The following is a 26,014-nucleotide window of genomic DNA, read 5'->3' on the forward strand; positions in this document are numbered from 1 at the left end:
ATCTATTTATTATTTACATTTGGTTTGAGTTTTTGCTTTTAGATCTATACAGCGTGTTTCCTGCCGCTACTTATCATTTTGTACCATCTGTTTCTCCATGGAGTACCTGTCACCTTGCCTACATGTCCTTCCTGCCTTCGGCACTGTACGTGTTGAAGCTGCACATTTTGAACTTTGCTTATAGGTAACTTACATTCTGTGATTCTGCATGCGAGCATGTTTTTACGCGCCTGCTCTGAAGAGAACTATCGACGTGCTCGATTACTTACTGAATCCCGTTGTGCGTCGGTTCATTATTTCCTGGCCAATATGAAATCCTGCTGCTTTTTACAAATGGCAGTTGCACCCACAGTGGTGGTTAAAGTCGAGAGGCGTTTTTCTTGTTCTCTCTCTTCTCGTTTTTAAAAGAAAATCCTATGGTTATCGGTTGACAAGCTCCTTTTACAGAATAACTTAGCCATTTATGGCCACACGTAATTTGTGTTTTAGAGATGTTCATTAATTTTTTTTTTTGTTTGTTGAACATCCAAGCTGTTATTCACGTCGCATTCATCGGCCGTTCACGTCCTCATTACAACCCCGGGTCTCCTAAAAGATCGTTTCGGGTTATATTTTATAATGTTTAATTCTTCGCGGAATTACCAGGTAATACTGTGTCTCTACCTTCATCTTTTTTTAGTTGAATTAAATTTATATAAATTAACGCTAACTTATTCATCGATTTTACGCAACATTTGTATTCCAATACAAATGTGATTAAATAGAAACAAAGCTTGATGATAATGACCTATACCATAGCATACTAGTATTCAGAGTTACCTAGAGTTTTCTCGTACAAAACATCGGCTCCGGGCCACTTTTTCCAACTATTCTTGTTTACCCATCCGTTATATCTATGCTGGTCTTTCTATTCAGCAGAGAACACGAATCAGACTGCTTCAAACATCCCACTTACTCGTGCTATATAGTTTATTGTTACACAATAGTTGTTCTAACTGGTACGCGTTTCTGGATTAGTATAGCGAAACCAAGCCGGGCAAAATGCAGATACGCCGCACGACCCTACCAAGAGCCATGCCTATAACACAAGCTTACATCGAGGTCACCTGAAATTCGTTGGATTTTTCCCCAGTATATACCTACTGTGCAGAGCCTATTGTTATCAAAAGATCTCCTATTTTAGGCGCAACACGTTCCCCTGTAAACTTGATTTTTTAATCATGTTTTATGTAGCCATATATTTTTCGAACTATATTTACCGTAAAATTATTATTTTTCAGCTATTACTCACACGTCGAATAGGCATGGTTTCCTTCTAACTTTTTGGTACATCCTAGGTGTGTGTATTTCAATATCCTTTAAAGTATCGAACATTGTCAGCACTTGAGAGTTCTACTTTCTTTCAAGAATTTCCTGTAGGTTTCATGCAAATCCCTGTAGCATACATGCGATCACAAGCTAACAACGTAGGTATTAAAAATATAATTGTTCGGTAAAATTAAAAAAAAAATACTAACAATAGTTAAAATATTTAGATATTGGCTTGTCTTTGTTTTTGCTGAAGCTTAGAAAGAGCTATCGAAGGCTACCACAACAAAAGCTGTAACAATGAAACATCGACCGAAAATAGCAGAAACTCATATATTACTAGGGAACTGTTATCGCTGGCAAAAAATAAATTTAAAAATTCGTTACTTAACACTGTAAAATACGTTGAGCGGGACTAATTTCAAGGTCGAAACAAAGTTTGTGCCGAGATCTGAAAAATGTTCCCTAACAGGCTTAGGACGCATGCTATTGCGGCAATAGAAGGTCCTCCTCGAAGTTTAGTTATTCCTGGACGCCTTCCTCGTAAATCCTACCGATATCAAGATAAGCACAGGTAATAAACTATAAGTTATCAGTAAATACATTTATCGTTTTTTCTATTTTGTACGTACACAGCTATTTTTCATCATCGGCTTGATGGCTTTGCTATATTCATCCAGCGCAATATTCATCATTTGTCTTCGTATTAAATCTACTTTCTTGTTATTACGTTTTCCTTTTTTTTTTTTTTTTTCCCGGCCTTTTTCGGGTCTTTCTTGGGCCGACTCATTATTTTGATCGAACCCCTTTAATTTTTTTGTCCTACCAAACGCAGATCAGTTTATATATATTTTCTGGTGTGTTACTACAGCTGCAGCCGCTGGCTTCTTCTGTTGAGAACGAAAACTAGACACATGTCAAATCATTAATTTTTGGCATTATATAATTTTTACTGATAGAGTAGAGCAGGTGGTTTTTAACGAAATTTATAACGATAAAACGACAAAGCGTGATTCATCAAGCGGATAGCACGAAGCAAGGGACAAAATTGCTGAAAGACAAGCAAGTAAGTTGCATTTCCTTTCATATGGAATAGAGGAATTCATATGGTCACTGGGGCTGAGCGTCGTTTTGACGCATGGGCCAGGTTAGATATCGCGATGATCCTACATATTTAAGAAGAGTTGGGCAGTAAGTAGTAAGGATATTCGGAGTGTCATTCAGTATATTGGTAATGAAAATTTGATTCTATGCTGAATATAATGTAAAGATAACATCCGGTATCTTTGATGTAAGCCATTGCAAAAAGTTATCTATCTTAGGTGCAATTTCACGTTTGAGAATCGTTCACGGATATCAAATATAAATTATGCAGATTTTTTTTTTTAACTGTCTTATAACAACTAGTCTTCCCAATGTTGTAAACAAATACTTTGCTGCACAATTTACCATTTCTGTTTTCCTTTTTTTTTTTTTTTTTTTTTTTTACTGTTTTACATTTAAAATTTTTTTTCTTTTTATTTAAGCCATTACATTTATGGTTTATCGCGGAATTTTTAATCAGATCGGTTATTGTAGTGTATGCATGTGGGAAATTATAAATCAGTTGTCTAATTATGTGCATGATACACAGAACACAATCGGGCGCTCGAGTTCGAAAAGCTCGCTCACTTAAAAGGAGCTCTAGGCGGCGCTAAAATTGACCGAACTCGTAGCTTATTTAGTCAACTTTAGAGAGTGGTATGGGGCCCTTAAGATGGATGAATAAAAAAAATCACCGTACATACAAAAAAAAAAAGTCCCCACAAGTTACTATGAAAGCTTTAGTTCTGATAAGTAATCTGTGGTATCGGCAGCGTTCAACTTCAAATAAAACATTTGATTCTACAAATGATAAAATCCCATTATGTGTAAGATGCCTAATTGTTAAAACTGTAAAGCAGTTGACCATAACTTGGGCAGGGCACAAAACTTGCGTGTGTGTACCCCCGAAGGATGTTTCATAAGGTCAAAAGAATGATAGCTTATTCCTGATTATTATTACTTACTGTTATTTTCGTTTGTATTTTATTTCAGAAGTATGGCACCTATATACGCAATGGGTATCGATCTCGGTACCACCTACTCGTGCGTAGGAGTTTTTCAAAATGGCAAAGTCGAAATTATTGCTAATGACCATGGTCTACGGACCACTCCCTCAGTCGTTGCTTTTACAGAAACAGAGCGCTTTATTGGAGATCCAGCTAAGTCGCAAGCGTCAATTAATCCAAGAAATACCGTATTTGACGCTAAGAGACTAATTGGGCGTCGCTTCGATAGCAAAGAGGTTCAGGAAGATATTAAGCATTGGCCATTCGAAGTTATCAATGAAAACGATAAACCTAAGATACAGGTAACCTTCAAAAATAAACTCAGAACATTTGCTCCTGAGGAGATTTCTGCGATGGTGCTAAGTAAAATGAAGGAAATCGCTGAGACTTACCTTGGTGTAAAGGTGGTCCATGCCGTTATAACCGTACCAGCTTATTTCAACGACTCCCAAAGGCAGGCAACGAAGGATGCGGGCTCGATTGCTGGATTAAATGTTTTACGCATCATTAATGAGCCAACCGCTGCCGCAATTGCATATGGATTGGACAAGAAGCTCAAAGGGGATCAGAATGTTCTTATTTTTGATTTAGGAGGAGGAACGTTCGACGTATCAATCTTATCTGTTGGCGATGGGTCTATGTTCGAGGTCAAAGCTACTTCGGGAAACACGCATCTTGGAGGAGAAGACTTCGACAACCGAATGGTTAAGTTTTTTATAGATGATTTCAAGTTAAAAACAAAGAAAGACTTGTCAACAAACCCCCGAGCTATGAAACGGCTTCGAACAGCATGCGAGGCAGCGAAAAGAGCATTGAGCTCGTGCACCGAAACAACAATAGATCTCGATGCACTTCATGAAGGAATTGACCTGTTTGCTAGAATTACGCGAGCACGCTTTGAAACGCTTTGTCTAGATTTGTTCAAAGCCACTTTAGAACCAGTAGAAAGAGCATTGCGCGATGCGAAATTACAGAAAAAGGATATTCACGAAATTGTAATGGTCGGTGGGTCTACTCGAATTCCGAAAGTTCAGTCGTTGCTGAAAGAGTTCTTCGATAACCGTGAATTGGATATGTCGATTAATCCTGACGAGGCGGTAGCGTACGGCGCTGCGGTGCAGGCCGCTATCCTTTCTGGGCAAAAGGACCGCGCAATTAATGATGTTCTTCTTGTAGACGTCACGCCTTTGTCACTAGGTATTGAAACTGCTGGCGGAATAATGGGCGTAATCCTTCCGCGCAATACGAGCATACCCTGCAAAATTACAGAATGCTTTTCCACATACGAGGACAATCAAACAGGTTAGATTTGTATTAGTAACTTTTAAAGTTACATAACTCAAACCTAGTAAGTATTGGTCGCAAAATGACTAGCCGAAAGCACAATACTGGACATGCGTATACATCTATAAGGGCACGCGATGCAAATGAAAAAGTCGGATCGACTTTTTTTTATTGTGCGAATCGTCCATATTGTTTTCACTACTGAAGCACTTGGATTACAGCTCCCCAAAGCACCAGGTAATCTGAGCAGACACGTTTAGGTATTAGGAATGCCTTTTTCCGGATATATATATACATTATGGATGCCTGCAGGGTCAATGGTAATAGGTATTTTCTATCGAGACTGCTGCAGTGCGGCTAATGATACAGAAACAGAGCTTGAGTTGGTCCTCTTCTGTGGTGAAACATTCGCAGCGCAAGGCCACTGGACGCCTGACGCCTGCCTTTGATGAAGCAGGCGTCAGGTCTTGTTTTTTTTCGGTTACCGTTTTTTAAGAACTGGCGGATTTGCACAAAAGGTTTCTTGCGCCAACTATATACTTACTTGTGTCTCAAACAGATTTGCACAAATTTATGGTTATAGAATGGTCGATATAGATACATATCTGTTTGGAATGTATACGGAACCTTTTTGAGGACATGCCTTTGGTTGTAGCGTAGGCTGGAAAATGTCGCTTTTGAAGGCAACATGCAATAGGTGGTTCCGCCTGATATTCAATAAGAAAATTATTCACGCAGCTGCGACACCCTCGTTCCACTGTAAAAACAAATTAGTGCAACGCTGACAATCAGAGCTAGGCGTAATTAAGGCGTATGCGGGGTTCAAATCGTATTTAAGACGCAGGTATTTTTTTAACGTACAATAGAAAGTTGACCTCCTCAGTATTTAATCCACCCACGTTGACCTATTACTTAATTTCTCACACAGGTGTGACCGTCATGGTCTACGAGGGTGAGCGCGCTCTGACCAAAGAAAACCATTTGTTAGGTTGCTTCAACCTGAAAGGCATTCCACCTGCTCCACGAGGTGTTCCCAAAATTTCCGTTTGCTTTGAAGTGGATGCTAATGGCATCCTTCAGGTGTCCGCCTACGATGCCTCATCCGGGAAGAAAGCGTCGATTCGCATTACCAACGACAAAGGTAAGTTGGATTTAAACTGTCGTCAACTTATGCTTCAGTACAACTTTTTTGTTGTTTTAAGAATATATTTCTAGAACACTTGTTAGTATTTTTGGTAATAAAGTGCTCCTGTTTTCTTTTTAGCACTGCCTTGATCAGAGTACAATTTTTAGTAGGAGCTGCCAAAATAAGGAGATCTAAGTATTAATTGAAGCTTTTATAATATCCCTAATTGCTATATTAAACTATTAGCAGTGTACATCACACTGAAATGACGCAACGGGGTTGACCCCGCCGTCATAATCCTTCGACCTTTTGTCAGAGGCGATATTTGTGATTACTGCAGCTTGGCATATATGGAATGGTAGTAGCAGAAGTTTCTGTAGCAAAATTACACACGAAAAATAACACTGAATTCGCCAGTGACCTCGAGGTCCATGCAGAAATACACACTCCGGCGTCAAAGAGTTGTTTCAACCGGTTTAACGGTCAGGCATCGCGAGTTGTCACGACGCCTTGTTAATCTGAGCATAATACGCAGAAGTGCCTCATTCTTTTTTTATTGATTTTTAAATGAAGGCCCGTCCAGTGGACCCAGGTTCTCGCACCCGTTAATATTATTAAGTTTCAGGTGTCAGATTGGAGCTTTAGGGGTATAGTTGGGGTACTTCTTGGGGGCCAGGTGTTAGAAGGTATAAGTAGAAGAGGTAACGACATTACGCTTACACTGTACCAAGTTAAGAGAACACCTCTCGTTTAGTACATTGCGGAGCATGAAGTATTTGACCTATTACCCACTTTCGTAAAAACCAACGCTTTGAGCAATGTCAAGGATGTTTTTCAGGACAGTTTATTATCCAATAATTTGAGTTTATTAACATTTACTGTTTTAAATATCGATATGCTGCGTGGACAGCGAGTAAAAATGAACGCGTTGGTTACGCTTTGAAATATTGATAGGAAAAAGAGGCTGAATTTCTATAGGTAGGTGGTGCTATGTAGAGCCTTTGCCAATTTTTGCAGCATATAGGGCTCTTATAATTCTTCTCAAGTTGTTTTTCTACACATTTGGTTTTCCGTTCAATTTTATTATTGCACTCGTTTTGTCCTAACATTTAGTCATACATTTTGTCGGTGCCTTCCCGAAAACTTCACGGTGATATTTACGATTTGCTTTATCGTATTGGTTTTAAACATCGAGGCTATTAAAACTCTGTATTATGAACCAGATTGAATGGAAGCTGGAGGCAGTAGAAAGATTTTTCTACATTCCTACTATAAGATTTACCTGATCGATTTAACAGCGCAATTGTGCTTTTAGTAGCCGCGGGCAAAAGCTTGTTTGTTTGGTCTAGTAAGATGTACATTGTCTGTACTTAGGCCGCTTAACAAAGGAGGAGATTGACAGGATGCTGAAGGAAGCCGATATGTTCAAGGAAGAGGACGGTAAAATCAGAGCGCGCATGGAATCACGTCATCGGCTCGAAACCTACGTTTACGCTGCCCGTGACGCCATAAACGATAGCGGAAATAAACTGACTTCTGAGGAAAAGGTTGGTGTTCTACGTAATCGGCAATTTGTGGAAAAATATCCGGCTGGAGGGCGCGTGTTTTAGCCGTGTCTCGTGCTACAAGAACGCCTCTAAACTATTTATTGGGTTAAGTACTTCAGACTCTACGAAAAGCTAAAACTTTCTCAAGTTTTCGTGCTCATTATTTTTTCAAAAACATGCCATTTTTAAGCAAACAAATTACTTGAATTCGTCTCTCTAAACTTGATCACTACCAATATTAGTAATCTATTATCATTGACTATATTAAATGTCAAGTTATTTTATTTTTATATTTAATATATTGGAACACTGTGTTGACAGCAACCGAGCTAGGTTCTTGGGCTGTTACATCCGAATCTAACACTGAAATGGAATAATTACCGCACTTCTAGCAGACGAAAGTAGGGCGGTAAGTAACGCCAAAGGCGGAGCTCTGTTGGCAAAGACTGAACACAGTTAGCGTACTGCGGAATTTATCAAACTGAAATTAGATTAAAATGAATCCCTCATGAAGTGACTCCTGCTTAGAGCGTACGGTCGCCGTCGCCGTTAGGTTAGACGACGTGCTTTAATTTCTACGGCTAATTGGAGAAAGACCAGGTGGAAGGATGGCGTCGTTCTGTAGGGTAATCGCAGTAGGTTCGAACATAAGTTACATACGACTAACGTTGACTTTAACCTGCTCATTCTCGCATTAAGTCCGCCACGGAGCTTTCCCATGTCCTCAAAAAACCCTCTCATCGGCATGCGCGCATTTCACTATGAGTCATCTCGAGAAAAGTCGAAGGGTAAATTATATATTATAAGAAAGCGAATCTTCAGTAACTGCCAGAGCGTATGTGTGCACAGACAGATCTTCATTCTAGCCCAACTTGAACAACAGCATGATACATATGTGCACTTCATCGCCCAATCTTGACTCGCAGAACGTCACTTTGCTGCATTGCAATGGAGTATAGGATGATTCCCTAGTTCATGACGTCGCTAAGAGTATCCGTTCTCTAGCTGTAAGTCTAGTGATTAAGTTTTTTTTCGGTATTCCAGGAAAAAGCGAACGATAAAATTCAAGAAATGGTCGCTTGGCTCGAGAAAAATTCAAATGCGCCAAAAGATGAACTTGAGGAGAAGTTTGCCGGCCTAGAGGGTTTGTGCAAACCACTTATGATTAAAATGCACAGCCGCGGGGGCTTCGACCCACCTATTTCGGAAAACTCGTAATAGTAAATGCTACAAATTCTCTTTGAATAACAAATTAAAATAAAACATATGGCGCGAAATTGGGTAACGTGAATATAAATTGACTCCACAGACCATCAAGAAGAGCGTCAATAAAGTTTATGAATTTCTTAATTACTTAGATATATCTTTGTTGTGCGTTCTTAGTACAGCAGGTTTATATACAATACATCGTTTTTAATGGAGGTATCTAACTAGTCCAATTAGACTTGATCGTTTTGGATAATTGGCTTCGGGTGTCGGGTCGTCAAAGGGGTAACTTGAACCAAACACTGAACGTTGATGAAATGACTTAATAACAATGGCATTATATAGACAACTAAAACTATAAAACGACAGTGTATTGCACTTCTATAGCTATATTATTTTGGGTGTTCTAGGCCAATAAAATGTTGTATAAACCTAATTCACTATAACAGTCGTACATAACGTAGTTTCCCCATATCCATTAGATCTTAGTGATAATTTTATCTAGCGATAATTTTATCTAGCGTTGTTTTACAATCTGTCATGGTCTAGATGTAGACACTTCATAAATGAACTTTATTTTGTAGCAGACATAATTTTTCTTATGGCTGACATTAGCTGCTACTATTCATATATCGAATCACCTCGGACCATAGGACATTACAACGCGGGTGGTCTAGGGGAGTGCCGAGGGCATAACTAACCCCACCTCAGCCCTTTGCACGAACCTGCGAAAAGCAAACCTGCATTGCGGGGTGTAAGCTATGATGTGGAGTGCTATATGGCATGTTAGTTTCCATCGGTCTGTTGCATCGGTAAGTTATGGACCTACAATGCCCGTGCACTTTGTGCACGAGGAGGCGTGCAAGACGCCTTGTTTATTGCAATGGTTACAGCCGCCCGAACCACCCACGTTTTAGTGCTGTGGTTACAGTCACCCAGCTATCGCGAAAATGTTGTTTTATGCGTGCTAGTTGGTTCTTTTTGCACACGGTTACGCTTACTGCGACCGCCGTATTAAGTGGAATAAGAAACCAAGGAAAATGTTTACACGAAAAATCCTTTTGGCCTTCAGTGCGTACTTCGTCCAAGCTACGAATAGGCTAAAGCAATGTACGGAGCGCGTAAACGCAGGTGGCTACCAACTAAGCTATCTCGCTCGGTATAACAGATACATAAATCATCGATAAAATAAATGGCAAACGGAAAGTTTCATAAGATAAAATAAATGGCAAACGGAAAGTTTCATAAACATGGGCATGCACTTTGACTATACCGTTATCCTAGACCTCGGTATCCTAGTTGAAATCCTGCGGGCTATTTGTATGGTTTTATGCTTCGGTAGAGCAGTCGGGGCTTTATCGAAGATTCTTATTCATTCAAAATTGCACGGTTCTTCTACGATTTTATTACCCTATATTGCCGTACCGTAACGTGAAGGATACGTTGGAAATTATTCCACGTCAAAGTAATGTCAACGAATGGAACGAGCTAAGAAATAAGAGCACGACTGCGAATCAGACATTTATTCACATGTGATAATATATGCGTACGTGCACATAGTATCGTAATACTATAATTTTCGTTCGTTCTTTTTTCGTCTGCCTAATCTGTACAGATAGTATACAGCGGCAGTGCGTATGTACACATGGCCAGCTTAAACCAGTTACACGAGTTCTTGTACAGGTCATCTTGTTGTGACTTTGATGAAAACTGCCGCTGAAAAACACAACGGCTGCGGAAAGATAATGTATCTCCTATCCATTTAATAGATGTTACTTAGGGGTGTATGTTTTTTCGATGATTACCTGTTTGTTTAGGTCTTAACATACAGATGACTTCTTGAATTGGTACGCGGTACCTTGGGGTCGTCAGCCAAATTTCTGTGTCGTTGGACGTTCCCATGCAAACAACAAACGGTCAGCGATTGCAGATTTGTGGAACAACACACACACACGCACGCACACACACACGCACACAGTACATTTGGAATCATCCAAACATATTCTGTGTCAGAGCCGCAGTGTCTTTTTTTTGTGTGAGAAAACTGTTAGACAATCACTTGGCGTACAGCACTGCTGTACATGGCCTATTCATGTCGGAAGTTAGGAAGCCGTATATAGGGGTCGGGGCGCGCGGTTCTTAGGCATAACAGTTGACGAAAAGGGTTCGGTTCTCCGATATTTTGGCAGAGACGACCCATCTGATGGGACGCTTTTACAGGGCTGATTCTGCTTAGTTGAAAGTTGTTAAATAACGGACGCGGTCGATATAGACGGGGTATCCAAGCGGTGGGTCTGCTGCTTGAATTGCAAGATTACGCAATAGCCACGGATGAGCCTGAATTGAATAACGTTCATCGTCATCATTAGTTATGTACAATAACTCAAGAGAAAGTGTAGCCCAGATGGCATCTACTGTCGGCCCGCTTAGCGTGCCCACGTAAACGGGCTCGTCAAGTATCAGGCTCAGTAAGTGACTGGTGTATACGTCATCGCTAGCATCGTGAGCGATAGAAAACATGTAAGGGATCTCGTCGGTAACGCATTTGTTCCACTGAGCGGATCCTTCGATCCCTATGAACCAGCGAGCATCGTAATCTCTAAGTATGCGAGCGAGTTCTGTCTCTGTTTCAGCTTCGCCAATAATGACTGTGTCAACAGCCAGCTTCGTAGTGTATTGGACAGCTTGTCGGACCAGCTCGTGTAGATCGAGCGGTAGCTCCTTCGCGTACTTGCCATTAAATGCTTGGTGGATTATGCTGGGACTAAGTGGACCATCAGGAAATACTGCCCGATAACAGAAATCGCACACTTGACGGTAATCGACGCACAACGATGGTTCCTCTGCGACAGCCATGACAATGTCAGGAAACGAACGGCGAATCTGAAATTAAAGTAAGCAAGCAAGGATCCTGTAAAAATATTCGTTGCAAGATTTCCTGGGAGCAAAACACCACAAGCTTGAGTCAAGGCCGGAGTTGGCATTTTATTTATTACTGAGTTTATGTATATATATATATATATATATATATATGGCGGATTTCATTATGTCAAAGATATTAACAATAATACGACGACTTGATTTTTTCGTGGCACATTGTGCATGATTCGAATAGCCCGCTATTGGCTGTTCAGCTTTTTCGAAAGGTAGCCTCAAATAGCGACACTACCGCTCTACCATACAATTTGACGAAACAATCAACAGCCACCGCATGAACGCCATACTATTTTGACAGAAGGGTGTGTGTTGTCACTTGAAAATGAGCTAGGCACGAAATTATTCACTAGTCGATCACAATTCAACGAGGTAGTAATTAGTTAAGGCGCTGCTCAGCATGTTCCAGGAAAATGGTCAGATTGGCACTACCACTGCTTGTGTAGTACCAGCCTTATCACACACCCATAGAGACGTAGGGGACCTTGGGTCCACGAAACTGCCGGGGTGTCTTTGCCCACATCTGCTCGACCGTCGTAGACGACAGTTGAATTGTACCACAATACCATAGAACTTTTTTGCATCGAACTTGAGGAAAGTCCCCTTTCTACAGTGTTTTAGAAACTAGCAAAAACAGTTTTGTTGCATCAGAAAGAAATTAAGACTGTCGATAATGAAGCTGAATGCCATATCGCCATAGCCGACGAAACAATTAAACACAACATAGGAATTGCTTTTGAAGACGATGATGTAATTAAAGACTGCATGGCCTAGGTCCGGTGCCTGTTTTTGCAACCATGTCATTTGGGCAGGCTACTCTCAGCAGCAGCTGCTGGCAAGAAGCAACCTTGAACCTTGACAGTTAGCCAGTAGTAGCGGCCACGCTAATCGTTTGCCAAGCCGCTGCGCTTACTCCAGATACAGTATAAAGGCCGTTTAGCGGTGTAGGACTTAGTTACCAGTAGTAGAAGCGACAATTCAACAACGAGACGAACTACCGCAGTTCGCAAGGATTGCTATCTCGTCATGCTATAGAAATATTTGTGTGGTTCTCCTTCAAATCAGATTCGAAATCTAGGACCAAATTAGGCACAAGCGATGCTAATGACGGTGGTGTTATATAGCTTCTGATGAATCAGAACGATGTTGAACGTAAAAATTTTGACTCGCCCATGAACTATTATCAAAATTGCAATTGTCACGTCATATTAATATCCCTTTTAGGTTGTTAAACCTCACGCAAGGGGCAATTGTGTCAAAGAAAAATCTGTCCCAGTTAAAGCTTACATTCGAAGTTGCTATAAGGCACATTGTACCCGAGCGCCGAATAAGAAGATAGCGTACGATATAATCGGCTGACTGCCCCAATTGCATCATGGGGCCACCTGGTAAAAGCATTAGGCGCCTCAGCTGTCTGCGTTACTCACCATGTTGAAGGGCTGTCAGTGTATTTTCAACGGTACATCCACCGCAAGAACTGGGTATCGCTTTTATGTGAAGGACCGAGTTATTGTAGTGCGTATCTGCCAGCTTAGCAACAGCTGTTACAGTAGCGACGTCAATGTTCCAATAGTTGCGGATTTCGTCAGTCAATGGGGCATATACCACGAAGTTCGCATCAAACACCTGTGGCGGCGCAACATCGGCCTTCGATAGCTAACAGTTGTCCACAGCAATGTGCGGTTCCGAAAGAGAAGAACCGGCCCATGCGTGTTTCAGCCGGTGGCATGTCTAGGGCAAAACGTGCCGGAGTCATAAAATGTACCCATACCACGCGTGTGTGAGCCGCAAGCACTACATCGCTATGCATTTTGTATGCGTTGCAGCCTACTACGGTATGTCACAAGTGAAGTAATCCATCCTGTCTCGTTAAACGTCGATTCTATTGCTCTCCCACAACGCATGCTGAAGCACTCCTTTAGCGTCAACCAGGTTCCTGCGCCAAATTTTGATCTTATCTAGTGAAATTGCTTATGAACCTTTGGCAATAGCAGCGGGCATCACGTGCGCATACGTGATACTTATTTCAGCCAGGTACGACTGATCGCTATTCAGGTTCATATAGCAAGGGCCAAGTGATAATGGTTAGACGACTCGTTATATCATGATGATAGGTTATGCAATTTTACTACGACAAAAAAAGGCTATCGAGTTAATCGATAAGGCAACAGTATCGTGCTAATTCGGCTGTTTTCAATCGTACGGGTTGGATAAGGCCATATACTTTCCGCAGCAAGCGGTTAATCCAATATGTAAACGTAGTTCCTTCATAGAAACCGGTTTGTCTTTGGATCGTTAGTCGAAATATTCGAAAATTGGCGGCTAAAAGTTCAACGTTTGTGCGAGCTGCGAACACACTGCAAACTGTCACTACCGTTCTCATCGGGTGCCAATTAAACGCTACCTTTATCTGTTAGGCGACGCCTCACACGACGGTTCATACCGTAGTCGCCTCTATCAAGTCGATCTCTACAGGCGGCAGTGGGTGGCTATGCGCTCATTATATCTGAATAGTAACTTGGATTGCGCAAAGCAGTCACGATCCCGTGTGACACCCATCGCGCCTGTATTAGCTGTTCGTTTAAGGTCACTGTAAGACTCTGAATCGTAAGGAATGAACCGTGCGTATCACTGTACTGAAAATTCAGCTTTGTTTATTGCTGGAGGGAAAGTACTGCTTTTTGAAACCGCAAAACATATGGTGTGAGCAACAGACCTCAGCAACAAAGTATCGAGGTTTGATCCGCGCTAGTTATTCTCGAAAGATAGACCACGTAACATATTAGAACCTGCTGAAGTGTCACCACTCAAACGAACCTCGAATTGTTATTACACGTGTCGTTAAAACCCCACCCGTTATCTACCTTATAAAATATATGTTCGAAACACGCTCTTCGGGTCATATGTATGGCTATCAGGTTAACATCTGACTACTGCTACCAACGGAAACCAGCCCCCCCGATTTATATCAGTACTTTTCATATCAGTATCATCAGTATACCATATCAGTATATATCAGTATCTATTGAGTCAAAAAAGTACGTAATAAAATAGACGCACGCCAGTATCTTGCGGAATATATATCAACACTTAAAAATTGTCTGGTAGAATACCTAGCGGCGGTACCGGAGGTAAAACTCGAAGCATTTGGGTTACTCAAAAATGGTGAGCTAACAGCCGCTTGCACACTATTTATAAACGGGAATTGTTTGTTAAGGGTAAAGACAGCACTATCGAGAAGTTCCCAGTGTAGTTTTTATGGGACCAAGCGAGTCATAACACCGCGTTCGCTAGACTTGTCGTAATACGTGATATTGTCTGCGTTTAGTAATCGCAGTCTCCTCGCAGTGCCATGAAGTACATGGTAGTTCTGCTGACAAGAGTTACGCTCTACTGCCATGTTGATTCGACTCGCTTTAACGGAAGTGGATTTTTGCGGCCCGTTCCATATTCACCGTGAAGACAACGCGATGAAAACTTCGCGCTTCTTGTGTGCGCCAGTACTCACGCAATGCATTCAAAGATGGTGCCGGCAATGTCGACACTTCACGTTTATCTCGCCCTCTGCCGCTTTCTATCAACGCATCCAGGCTGTAGGCGCCTTAGATCTGACAACGTTCGCTCGTTCGTCACGGCTGGCAGCTGTATAAAACGTCCTTTTCATTCGATCCGCGATCCTTGGCCCAGCCTTAAACACAATGGTCGCTCAGTTGTCCTAGGAGTGTTTGGCACAAAGGGAATTTCGAGGGGCTCTTTTAAATTGGTAATGTTCTTAAAAACGCAGATGTCTTGCCACCTTCGAGGAATTTCGTGCCAGCATCAGCGATATCGTTGCCGCTGTCGACGATTGGCCATCCCTTTGCCGGGAACTTGAATGCACCGCAGGCTTTTATAGACGCGCAACTCTCGCATGATGATCCTGTAGAACCTGCTCTTGCCGCGACGACGCCATTGGACGGTCTCGATGGGAAAGTATCGACAAAACCGATGTCATTGAGCTTCGTTCAGCTCTTTTCCTACACACAAGTTACTTCAAGCACCTCTCTATACACTGGCGTCGTGAGTGTCTTTTACAGCTATGATTGGCGAATTTAGACTGAAAGAAGCGACCCAAGATAATCGGTGTCTCACTCGGCAATTTCGGTAAAGAGTAAAGGGTCACTAACGCTCCTAGACGCAATTCGGCGGAAGACCACAGACACCGTTTGAACACTGCGTGCATGGCGGACCTCGACATAAGAGCGCGTGTTTCCACCCAAAGATGGCATGGAACTATCCATCAGCCGATCACAGTCCTATGCTGCTACGATGTAACTGAACCCAGAGAATTGTCACTATACATGTAATAGTAATATGTTTCTACAGGGTGCACAAGGTGCAGCTTCTAGAAATAAAATACATTAAATATGAGAATTTGGCAGTTCCTTCACACATTTGTAAATATTTAGGGCATACTAGATCATGTTTGTGAAATAGCTACTTCTTCCGCAAGCAGTCATATGGCTCACCACTATCAGATACTAAAATTACGAAGGACGTCAGGTTAAAGATGGCCTATAACGATGCAATGATCGTTGAGAGATAAACGTAGACATTTTTACGAAATCTAACGTACGCCCTTAGCTTAGAAGTACTCCATCACACACAATCTAATTAATTTTCTGATGGTATCATGTAGTGTGTGACAGGTGCTCACTATAATTAATTGTAGGGGATAATCGTAAACTGTGTTTCGTATAGATTGTTTCTTTTAATTTGTTAATTTAAGCTAATTATTTTAATGTGTATCATATAGGGGGTCATTTTTTACTTGAAACAACGCCTTTATTACGTTAGGATGCGCAACTCAGGCCTAAACTAGTGCATGGTAATAGTCAGGAGAAACAAAATCAATCGGCTGAAAACTTTATCGAAGTTGTAAACGCAATTCATAAGTGGCTTGACTGAAATACTGTCGTATGCCGACGAATGCCTTATGTAGGCCTTGATTGGCCGGATTTGAATTAGAAATATCTTAGGTTTGCACGGAACGCAGGCGATCTATTAATTTTAGTTAAATTTGAAGAACTCTTTGAAATGAAAGCATTTAGATGATTTTTTGCTATCATAAATAGAATACTGTGTTGTCTAGTATAGGTAAATATAGTGAAGTAACGGTGAGCTACCGATGAAATGGCTTTTAACAGTTGTATGGGTTGTTAGATTGGATATATATATATGTTCAGACTTTCGCTGGAAGGAAATGTATGAGATCAGTCATTCGAACTTCCGCTTATCATTTTTCACCAGCGGTCGGCTTGAAAGGGACTGTTCAGGGACGACTATAATCCAGTTCTTTGAGTACAGGCTTTAGGCAGTATGGATGAATATACATAATTTCATTGGAAGAAAACACTGTCCGTGTGATATGATATATCACCAATGCTATCGTAGCTCCGGTTCTCGGCCTCTTTCTTTCCGACATCGAATTTCGGGAAAGCTGATTGTGTCAACAAAAAAAATACCTCGAAATGAAGTAAGTCTGGTAGAAGCGGCTGGGGCAAACAGCTTCACGATCCGTGCTAACGGTTCAACTAGAATCTAAATAAATATATATAAAAAATAGACCTGGCTGTACGATCATGTTGAAACTGTCGTATAGCCAGCGTAGTAACCATCCCTTTCAGTACAACTGTTTGTCTAGCATAGACCTGTTCAGATTATTCAGAGGTTCATTATCGCTTTGAACTGTACAATACGAGAGCCTGAAGTGCTACATCAAACGACTATTATCATAGGTAAAGCTGCTCTAGGTAAAGTAAACAAAAGAGAAGTTTGTGATGAATTGATATTTGGTAGCTTTTTAATTGAAATATGTAACCTATTGTTAGAAATTGTTAGCTGACATGCTTTTAAGAAATATCTCTAATGATAGGCAACCTATATATTAAATAAAACCGTACCAACAAAGATCAAAGTATCAACTATACTAGTTTATTCCCATACAAAACGAGCAAGAGGTCAACAATCTGGCTATTTCATTATATGGTATATACGTGTCGTCTAAGTTCTTAGGAGGATAAAACAGAAATCCAGCAAGTATCAATTATCGAGTAAAGGCGACAAAAGTTTAAAGGGGCTATTTCTTCCCGTCTAAGGCAGCGTAAAGGCTGTACTAGACGTTTTTTTTTTTAATATACGCTCATTTCTGTCCTGTCATTTACTCCGAGGGCTGTAACAAGACGATTATATCGATCGAATAACGTGATCGACCAATATAACAGGTCTAGCGATCAAAAAATCGGGATGTAATTGACAGAAACGCATCGCATATCACTTCCTCTCTTGTGTACGAGCGAGAGAGAGAGAGAGAGAGAGAGAGAGAGAGAGAGAGAGAGAGTAAAAAATTTCCGACGATTCAAAATTTGAAGAAGAAACAATGTAGGAATGGGAAAAAGCAATTACTTATTCATATGTCACATAAGTAGTCACGCAAGATACATCGGGTTATTGCATACACGCATCTAATATTTTTACGCCCAATACAATTCCACCTCTATTCGCTACATGTTGTGGTGGGAATGGGGATGGGGAGCCCAGTTTAATACCTATGTACATCTGAAAAATGACATGCCGTCATCGACTGTACGGCCGTTGTCCCCTTTGAGTTTCGAGTTAGGCTACCTATTAGCTTGTATCTTTCGGTCGCCTGTTTCAACAACTTCTATTTCCGAGTGTTATCGGGTTGTGTGAAGGTACCAGATAGTCGGTCAGCGTGAATCAAAGTAAAGGATCAGTTTCGCATGATTTGGCCCAGATTTCCAGAAACGTTCAATACAAGACAGGATGAAGGCAAGAACTATGAAGCAAACTAAAATGTTCTGTAATGTAACTTCACTTACTAAAAGACATGGCCACGACAATGATTTGAGCTGGCAACAATCGTGAGTTATGCTGCCGGCGGAAAGACCTAACAACGTTGAAAAATCTCTTGCTAGTTGTTAGAATAGGAAAATCTTGGCGATATAATTTTTCCAGACTATAATTAGTTGGGGCTAAGTGCAAATAAAAACTAGATTAAAGGGAAAAAAGTTGAAGTTCGATATGAGTGAACTACAGCACATTGCACCAGCCAACGAATGAATTATTTTTCCTAACCGAGTGTTTCTCGTTACGTGAACCATATATGTATTGCGACTAAAAGACACCATCGAATGAGGACGGCATTGCTGAAGTGTTGTACAACTTGAGTATAGCGGACGAAAATATGGACCCACATCAACTTCAGTGACGTCGGGAAGCACACTTAGTTACTTTGGCTAGAACTTACATGGATAGCTACCAATGTCATCCAAGAATCGACGAAAAGCCTCGATGGATATCTTCTGAAAGAGCTCGTTTCCTGTGACATTAAAAGCCACCAAGATTTACGCGGCCGGTAACGAGAATGCTCACTTAGCATGTCGGTCGACCCGGCTATATCCGCGTCGCTGTAGTTATTGTTCTCTGTAACAGACGCAGATTGGCAACGTAAAATGATGACTCATCACTTTTTAAGGAACATGATTAGAAGACAATTTCGAGTTGAACGGCTAAATTCTTCCAATAAAACTGTGTTGTTATTATTATGTAATAGCAGACACTTTGTTAACGGTAGAATAGTTAATTAGAATTTACGTGCCCAAACTAATATGCAAAACTAATTTTTCCGTGTAAATCTATACTTTGACCAAATTTCCCTATAAGATCTTTATGTCCAAAAGGTGCATATATACACATATGTGTATATATTGGTGTAGCTCAATTTTGAAAAACGTATAGCTCTTATTTCATGATATGTACACCTGGCTTTTTAATAGGAGAAATTTGTTAGCTCGCCTTCTTTACTAATAGCAGAAATTTACCTCCAAACTAAACCTGATTCCACTCGCCGAACTTACAGAGAATTTAGTAGAAAGGGACAGATCTTATCTTCGAAATTAACATAAATTACATACGGTGCACGCCGACTGTTACCACAGCAGAATCTATAAAAAGCGCGAGTCTATCCGAGAAATCAAAGGGGAGCAAGTAATAGTAGATAAGGCTCGCAACGTCCTGCCCATTTGAGGCCATGGCCTGCGCCAATCTAACTCAGTGGCTCACGAGGAGCTCGGCGTTACTTTTCTGCGACGTTTATTATCCATGATATACAGGTGTATTAATTTTTCACTAATGCAGTTGATGATGTTTTACGTAACTACATATGAGAACGAACAATTTTTCTGCCTTAAGCAATTACCACCATTGGCCGAAATTTTTATTGACACCATAAAAGAAAACGAGAACCTCCAGACTGGCAGAGTTTTTTTTTTCTGTTCATTGTGATTGGACGAGAGAACGCCGATAAACGAAGCATTCAAGAGAAACAGAGTCAGTTATTATAATTGTTGGTTTATCACAAAGCATAACTTTCACTACGAATAGATCTCCATGATGACAAACAGTACAATCGGCTATAATAACTGAAATAAGTGGTAAGTAGGTAAGTAAGTAAGTAAAAATTTGTTTACCTATGAACATAATTTAGAAAACGATACCAATCAATTATGCATGCATATTTACAATAGATTTGCCAAGTAAACGTTTGCGTTATTACTTACCTCTTATTGAACGCGCTTGCTGGTGTAGTAGTATCCATAAAAGCACCCTGGAGAAATTATTAAGCATTGCTTCGTTAAAGGCAGGTTGGTCAATGACGCCATTAAGCACATTCCGTGCTGAGGAGTACGTTACAACGTGGGTACGAGCTCGAGGACGAAACGAGTTCATTGCATACGGATTACCGCAACCAACCTGCACCTTTAGGAAGCATTCGTCAATGATTTGATCCACCTAAAACACATGTCAGTATAAAAAACATTCATTTACCAAGTATATAATTTTCAATTGATCCATCTCACTATATCATCGAAGCCGTCTAATGAATCGAAAAGCAAAAAATCTCCTTGTCAGATTGCATTTAGGCACTACTTGCACTAAATGACAAAAGCTTCCGGATATCTTCTTTTCGGAGATCTTCTATATCCTGCTTTCCACTGTCTGTGCGCTGCTTTTCTATTGGGCCTTTGCCTCTCGACTTCGTACGACGCTTGCTTCTGATGACGAGGAACGAAATAGGGCAGTCGTATATCATGTTTGTCACCTTGATTTCTATTTCCGTCATTGTGTTATTATCATCATTAGGAAGAATAGATATCTGCTTGAGGGAACGTAGCGGCAGTACAAATGCGTGGCTTTCAAGTCGGTGCCGTCACGCTGCAATATGGGATCCGCATTGTATGGAATGATGGATTTTCGTTTATATTCACTTTTATACCACTCGTCACCTCTCGACAACGAATTCTTGTCGTCAAGCCTTTTTTTTTTAACCGTCTTTCACCACTTTGAGCCTGGATAACCTTTTTTCCTCCTTCGCGACCCTTTTCAAGCCTCACTTATAATAAATAGTCTTTTGAATTTTCTTGCTTTTACCGCGCGCAGCTCCTCTTTCCGCCCTCGCCTCACCCCAGTTTGGCTGTCCCGCACCCTGTTCGTAACATCCTAATCGTCGTTACGACAATCGTCACGGAGGTCAACGAAAGGAAGATAAAGAAAAAAGTGGAGGAGCTTACCGTTGCTGCCTCTAGGCTATGGCACGACGTCTCCTGGAGCTCGAGTCCCTTGGCTTCCACACAACGGAACAAATACCCTGCTTCAATCACTCGCAGTAGTACCAATCGATTCTGGTGGCGAGCTAGAATACAAGACCCAGCTTGCAAAGAACCAAACAATCCGCGGCTTATTGGGCTTTCTAACTTTTCGATGAGCCGCGGTATAAACTGAAAGTGTGCAAATAACGAAAACAAAAACGTGTAATACATAGCTATTATTAGCATTCTCTGTTATTTGGCTTATTATGCACTCTGGGCTGTTGGTCGGCCCTCAACGTCGTTTGGTATCTTTTAAGCCTACCATGAGTATGCTCCCAGTGGTGCACTTTGCCGTTAGTCAATGCACCCAGAAATAACAGAACCCAGTCCTTCGAAGACACAAAGTGCCACTGAAGTAACTCTCTGATATCTGTGTGGGTTATATATTCCAACTATTTTTGAACGAATTAGTTACGAACAGGCTTAACATCATTTATTATAGCGGAGATCTGAGGTGAGATTGACATCATTGATTACTGAGCAGCAACCCGTTTAAATACGGTGTCATCGCGTTACGTTTTTAGCACCCCAGCATACTCATTGATTCACTACGTTCCTATCAACAGATATGGCTCGGCTAAAAAAAAAGCGTTGAGTGAAATATGGCAATCTGAATGGTAGGGTAGCCTTTAACGAAACTCCCCTAAATATGCATTTTTTTTTTCTCGTAACGAATAATTGCTATAGGAAATATATGGTCTGTTATATAGTCCAATAACAGACAATAGAAGGTCGAAAGAAAGAAACTGCATTCAAGCTTATTTAGATAGTACCTAACAGAAAAAGGGACGATAAGATTCATTGCAGATGGTACGAAATAGAATCATCTTGCATATAGAAGATGGTCAAGGCGAGAACTCAAGCATAAACTATGTTTGTTAGCACGAACTAATGGCCTGCTTGGTAAAAATAACGGGTTTTCAAGTTGACCTGCAAAAGCTTTAACCTGGCAGTGGTTGACCGTGTAAACATTTGGGACCCACCTGAGCGTAGAATACGATATCTCCCTTGATGGTGATCGCCGCGTCTTGTGTCTCCGACCTCGTAATGTTTTGTTGATCCATTAGGTCCCGGAAGGGCCAGAATCGGCGAGGTCTCGGGAAACCGGGCAGAAATATCGGCAGCGAGAATAGTGCGAGAAGGGGACTTTCTAAAAAGGCCGTCGATGCGCTCACCAACAAGAGCCACGGAAATAAAGTAATGTTCAGGGCTAAAATCGAATGATAACATTATATATAATTATATATAATATATAGAACGCAATACAGAAACAAAGTTGTCAAGTCAAGCATTTTGTACTTTGAGATGGAGTATGTGGTGAAATAATTGTGATTCCTTTCAATATCAAACTTTTTTCCTATCATCCTGTATTCATACTTTATTCATGGCAGGCAGTGTCTCCAGTGTCTGCAAGGCTTTATTTAAGAACTTTGAACAGGCCTGTCAGTTTGGTGGACCGTAAATAAGATTACAGCGTCGTTACGGTAGATGATCACCTTAGAAATAAATGACTCTCAATCCAAAGTAAAACTAAGATTCATTAGTGTATATAGAAAATTACGAGTCTATGTTGAAAGATTTGCCTTTGCACAGGAAAAATATAGCGCAAAGTACTTCGTTGGCCTTCTAGTCATTTGGGTCTAGATATATGAAGAAGCGTACAATGATGACAGAAGACCTAGGCGGTTTGCCTTAGCCGTGTCTAAATGGGGGAAAAAAGGCTTGCCGAAACGTGTGGGTGTAAATTAACAGGTTAGGTGTTTTTATTTCTACTCAAAACGATCACAGCTTTACGGTAAGGATGCGTAAATGTGTTATTACCTGAAAAAAGAATGCCATGGCTATGAACTTGCACTTCAGCGAAACGATGAAGTTCGCAAATATAGAAAAAAAATATAAATTTTACTATAAAAATTGACGTTCAGTCTAGCTAGTGATTAAGACAATATCGAAACAATATTATTTGAACAAATAAAAACAAATCAGAGCATTATCATATAGCTATGCGCACCGAAGAGAATCCAGTTGTGTTGTAGTCGTTGTTTCGTAATAACGATAGATGAACTAAGTATCACCCCAACGGTATACAGCCGCTCCAAAAAGCCCATTAGGGTTCGCCAAGTTATAGACAGTGTGACAAACAACACACAAGCAGGAAGTACCCTAAGGTCTCCTGAGCAGGCACGAAATACAATCGTGCATACCGAGACGAGAATCGAGGTCCGCGTTCTCTGAAATATCTAAATTAAATAGGAACACAGCGTTTAGGCTCAGACCTACACATAGTTTTTAGACCTGTTTTCTACGTTTGACATATACTCATACTTCTTCAAATGCCACTATACGGTGTACTTCCATTGACAGTCTGAATCATCTCAAAAGAACGCTAAACTCAGCTGACTGATATCAAATTTAGCTCTACATCATTGGCAGTGCGGAGTCCTGCTCACCCGCTCACTGTAGCATCTGACATACCTACCATCAGTACCATGATACCATCGATCAGGACAAACATCAGTTGCCCTTACCGATTGACGCTTAATATCTGTTTCACACAAGACATGCTCTTTACGTGTGATGATGTTTAATATAGATTTCATTTTCATCATTTTAGGTACGTTGTGTAGATCTGCAATACTAATAGTAATTGTATATCCCTGTCGGAAGGCCCTTTAGCATAGTTCTTGGGTTCAATATTTGAATTAAAAACGGGTCACATACAACTTCTGCGAATGATGTTTCAAGAGCACTGCCTTGTTTTCAGCGCAAGGTGACTAGCTTGCTATGAAAGTTCCAGGCATTAGCTTTAAATGGCAGTTAAGTCACCCCATGGGAAATTTTAAAATAGCCACATATTCTATACGGCGAAGTTGAAAAAAATCTTATGTTAAAAAAATAGCGATTAAATATTATGTTTAAAAAAAAAAATATTTTAAAAAAACAGGTAGGCAGAAAGACGAAAAAAGTACAGATCCTGTAGTTTACTCGGCCAACGGATGAACGCATAAAGATTTTGAAAAAGCGCAGTTTCGAAGATAGTCACGATTAAGTGAGCAGGCGTAGAAAGAAATGTAAAGTCGATAGTTCACTTTATAACGTAATGGAACTTTTTAATGCTCAAAATGCGAACACAATGAGTTTATGTCTAGCGTTCGGTATCATCAATGAGCTACCACATAGGGTTGAATAGCATTAATAGTAGTTATCAGCGGGCAGTTGTAGAAGTAACTCTATCAGAGCCGTTGTCAGCTAATATTTATCAATAAAGATAACAGCATTCACTCGTATGTTAGTAAAGTTTTCCAGCGCTGGAGCTAGGGAGCGTTGATGTGTGGTAGCGCGCAGACCTGCTCACGGGACCTTTTTTTTCTAGCGAATACTCGGCACCAGAGGAGGACAAAAAAAATGAACGGAGCTCTCGTTCGTTTTGCCAGTCTCGGGAAGAGGAAGATGCGCCGTCCTGGATAAGCGGCGATCTATTGAACGAAATGTACATTTTTCACGCTAATGCTTCCCTCGTTCTGCAGTTACTACTGCTGCTGCATTGTATCGAGGCTTCCCGGAGCCCGGTGATAACGCCCCCTGAGGGCGACTGCATCACCGGGGGGAGGGGAGCATACTGTCTGATGGTGAGCGTCATAGTGAGAAAAAGTAATAACGTTTATCTTTGTATCTCAGCCTCGCCTTGTATATATATATATATACTGTAGACGCGGAATGTAAAACGACAGCGTGCGAACAGTGCAACACTGTGGTTGAACCATTAGTTAGAACGTTTGCGTATAACGTGCGTAATATTTAGGCTTTCTCGGGCCAGACGCGCATCTGTCGCCTGATAGCGTGCGGAAGCTCAAAGAAACGCTTCCGAATGAATGTATTTGTTTCGAGAGCGGCTCGATTAGCCGTCATTTTGGAGCTGAAGTATTATCATGATGTCCATATAGTCGGATTAGCTACTTATTTTTGATACTTGTAAAAATCACCTTGGTCAGCAATTGGAGATATTAATAAATTCTGTATAAGTATCATATAGAAGTAGCGCGATAGCTAGTTCCTATCTAGAGGAAGCCTTAATTATGTGTATCAATAATTTTACGGCACCCGTACAAATGGAGCGCAAAAGGCTAATGTAAATCTTCTTTAATAAATCTTTTAAGACTAACATAAAGGCACTTGGCTGATGTCAGTCTCTTGCAACGGAGGAGCCCCTAGGGCCTGTATATTTAAATGAAGTTCGTTTCAGTCTTGAGCCTTTTTTTACGTACATTAGCTCGTTTAGCTCCTGAACATACACAATGTCTATTGTGTGACTGTCACTTATTGAACAAAGTCAAGCGCCGAAACACACCACACAAATAGAAAAAGCCAACCCAGTGCGCTAATTCGTTTGATCACCCACACATCGCCTTACTAATAATAGTGAATTGTACGAAAATCTAAGATAAGCTAAAATAAAAACAACCCCAATTAAATTCAGCGTCAAACTTACCTCTCGATATGATTTGACGAGAGAGATCGTCACAAGTACACGCTGCAACGCATCTTCAGGATAAAGATTCCCTCCGGAAAAAAACCAGCACATCAGAATCGGACTCACTACAAGTGAACGTTCGCAAGTTATCACATAGCGTAGCTATAAACATAATATTGTTTTTTTCACGATTTGTCGCAAACAAATGCACAGAAGACTAAATCGGATGCTGCCAGCTGCAGACCATTACTCAAAGCCTAGCCCATATATACGACTTGATAGTGTAGAAGTCGATTACATCCTGTAGTAACGTTACCTAAAACCTGTTACGAGATGAT

General features: G+C 40.8%; 2 protein-coding genes across 4 annotated transcripts in view; one reads left to right on the top strand and one right to left on the bottom strand.

Moving 5' to 3' along the window:
• Window positions 1-1,916: 1,916 nt before the first annotated feature.
• Window positions 1,917-8,693, top strand: LOC111269144 (heat shock 70 kDa protein cognate 2). 2 transcript variants are annotated; one of them, XM_022848543.2, is made up of 5 exons: window positions 1,917-2,374; window positions 3,388-4,700; window positions 5,611-5,823; window positions 7,183-7,355; window positions 8,400-8,693. In XM_022848543.2, the coding sequence occupies exons 2-5, from the start codon at window positions 3,389-3,391 to the stop codon at window positions 8,571-8,573; spliced, it is 1,872 nt and encodes a 623-aa protein (XP_022704278.1). In that variant the 5' UTR covers window positions 1,917-2,374; window position 3,388; the 3' UTR covers window positions 8,574-8,693. The 2 variants fall into 2 exon arrangements, with proteins under 2 accessions (XP_022704278.1, XP_022704277.1); XM_022848542.2 differs by having other exon boundaries at window positions 1,918-2,374; window positions 3,385-4,700.
• Window positions 8,694-10,051: 1,358 nt separating this feature from the next.
• The window catches only part of LOC111269143 (pecanex-like protein 4), a 41,199-nt gene continuing 25,236 nt past the window's right edge, over window positions 10,052-26,014 (bottom strand). For both annotated transcript variants that reach the window (XM_022848539.2, XM_022848541.2), the window contains exons 8-14: window positions 25,695-25,801; window positions 23,217-23,445; window positions 22,189-22,415; window positions 21,128-21,334; window positions 20,117-20,348; window positions 18,805-18,980; window positions 10,052-11,444 (exon numbers count right to left, since the gene is read on the bottom strand). In XM_022848539.2, coding sequence (XP_022704274.1) covers window positions 10,794-11,444; window positions 18,805-18,980; window positions 20,117-20,348; window positions 21,128-21,334; window positions 22,189-22,415; window positions 23,217-23,445; window positions 25,695-25,801 — 1,829 coding nt within the window. In that variant the 3' untranslated portion in view covers window positions 10,052-10,793. The remainder of the gene's footprint in view (window positions 11,445-18,804; window positions 18,981-20,116; window positions 20,349-21,127; window positions 21,335-22,188; window positions 22,416-23,216; window positions 23,446-25,694; window positions 25,802-26,014) is intronic.

Source organism: Varroa jacobsoni, unplaced genomic scaffold, assembly GCF_002532875.2.
Source record: "Varroa jacobsoni isolate VJ856 unplaced genomic scaffold, vjacob_1.0 scaffold_1358, whole genome shotgun sequence".
Lineage (NCBI taxonomy): Eukaryota > Metazoa > Arthropoda > Arachnida > Mesostigmata > Varroidae > Varroa > Varroa jacobsoni.

Bases quoted from the DNA above. Each gene is read 5' to 3' on its own strand.
- LOC111269144 (XM_022848543.2), top strand. From the start codon at position 3,389: ATGGCACCTATATACGCAATGGGTATCGATCTCGGTACCACCTACTCG. The intron at 4,701-5,610 runs GTTAGATTTGTA...TTTCTCACACAG, and splicing joins ATACGAGGACAATCAAACAG to GTGTGACCGTCATGGTCTAC. The intron at 5,824-7,182 runs GTAAGTTGGATT...GTCTGTACTTAG, and splicing joins TCGCATTACCAACGACAAAG to GCCGCTTAACAAAGGAGGAG.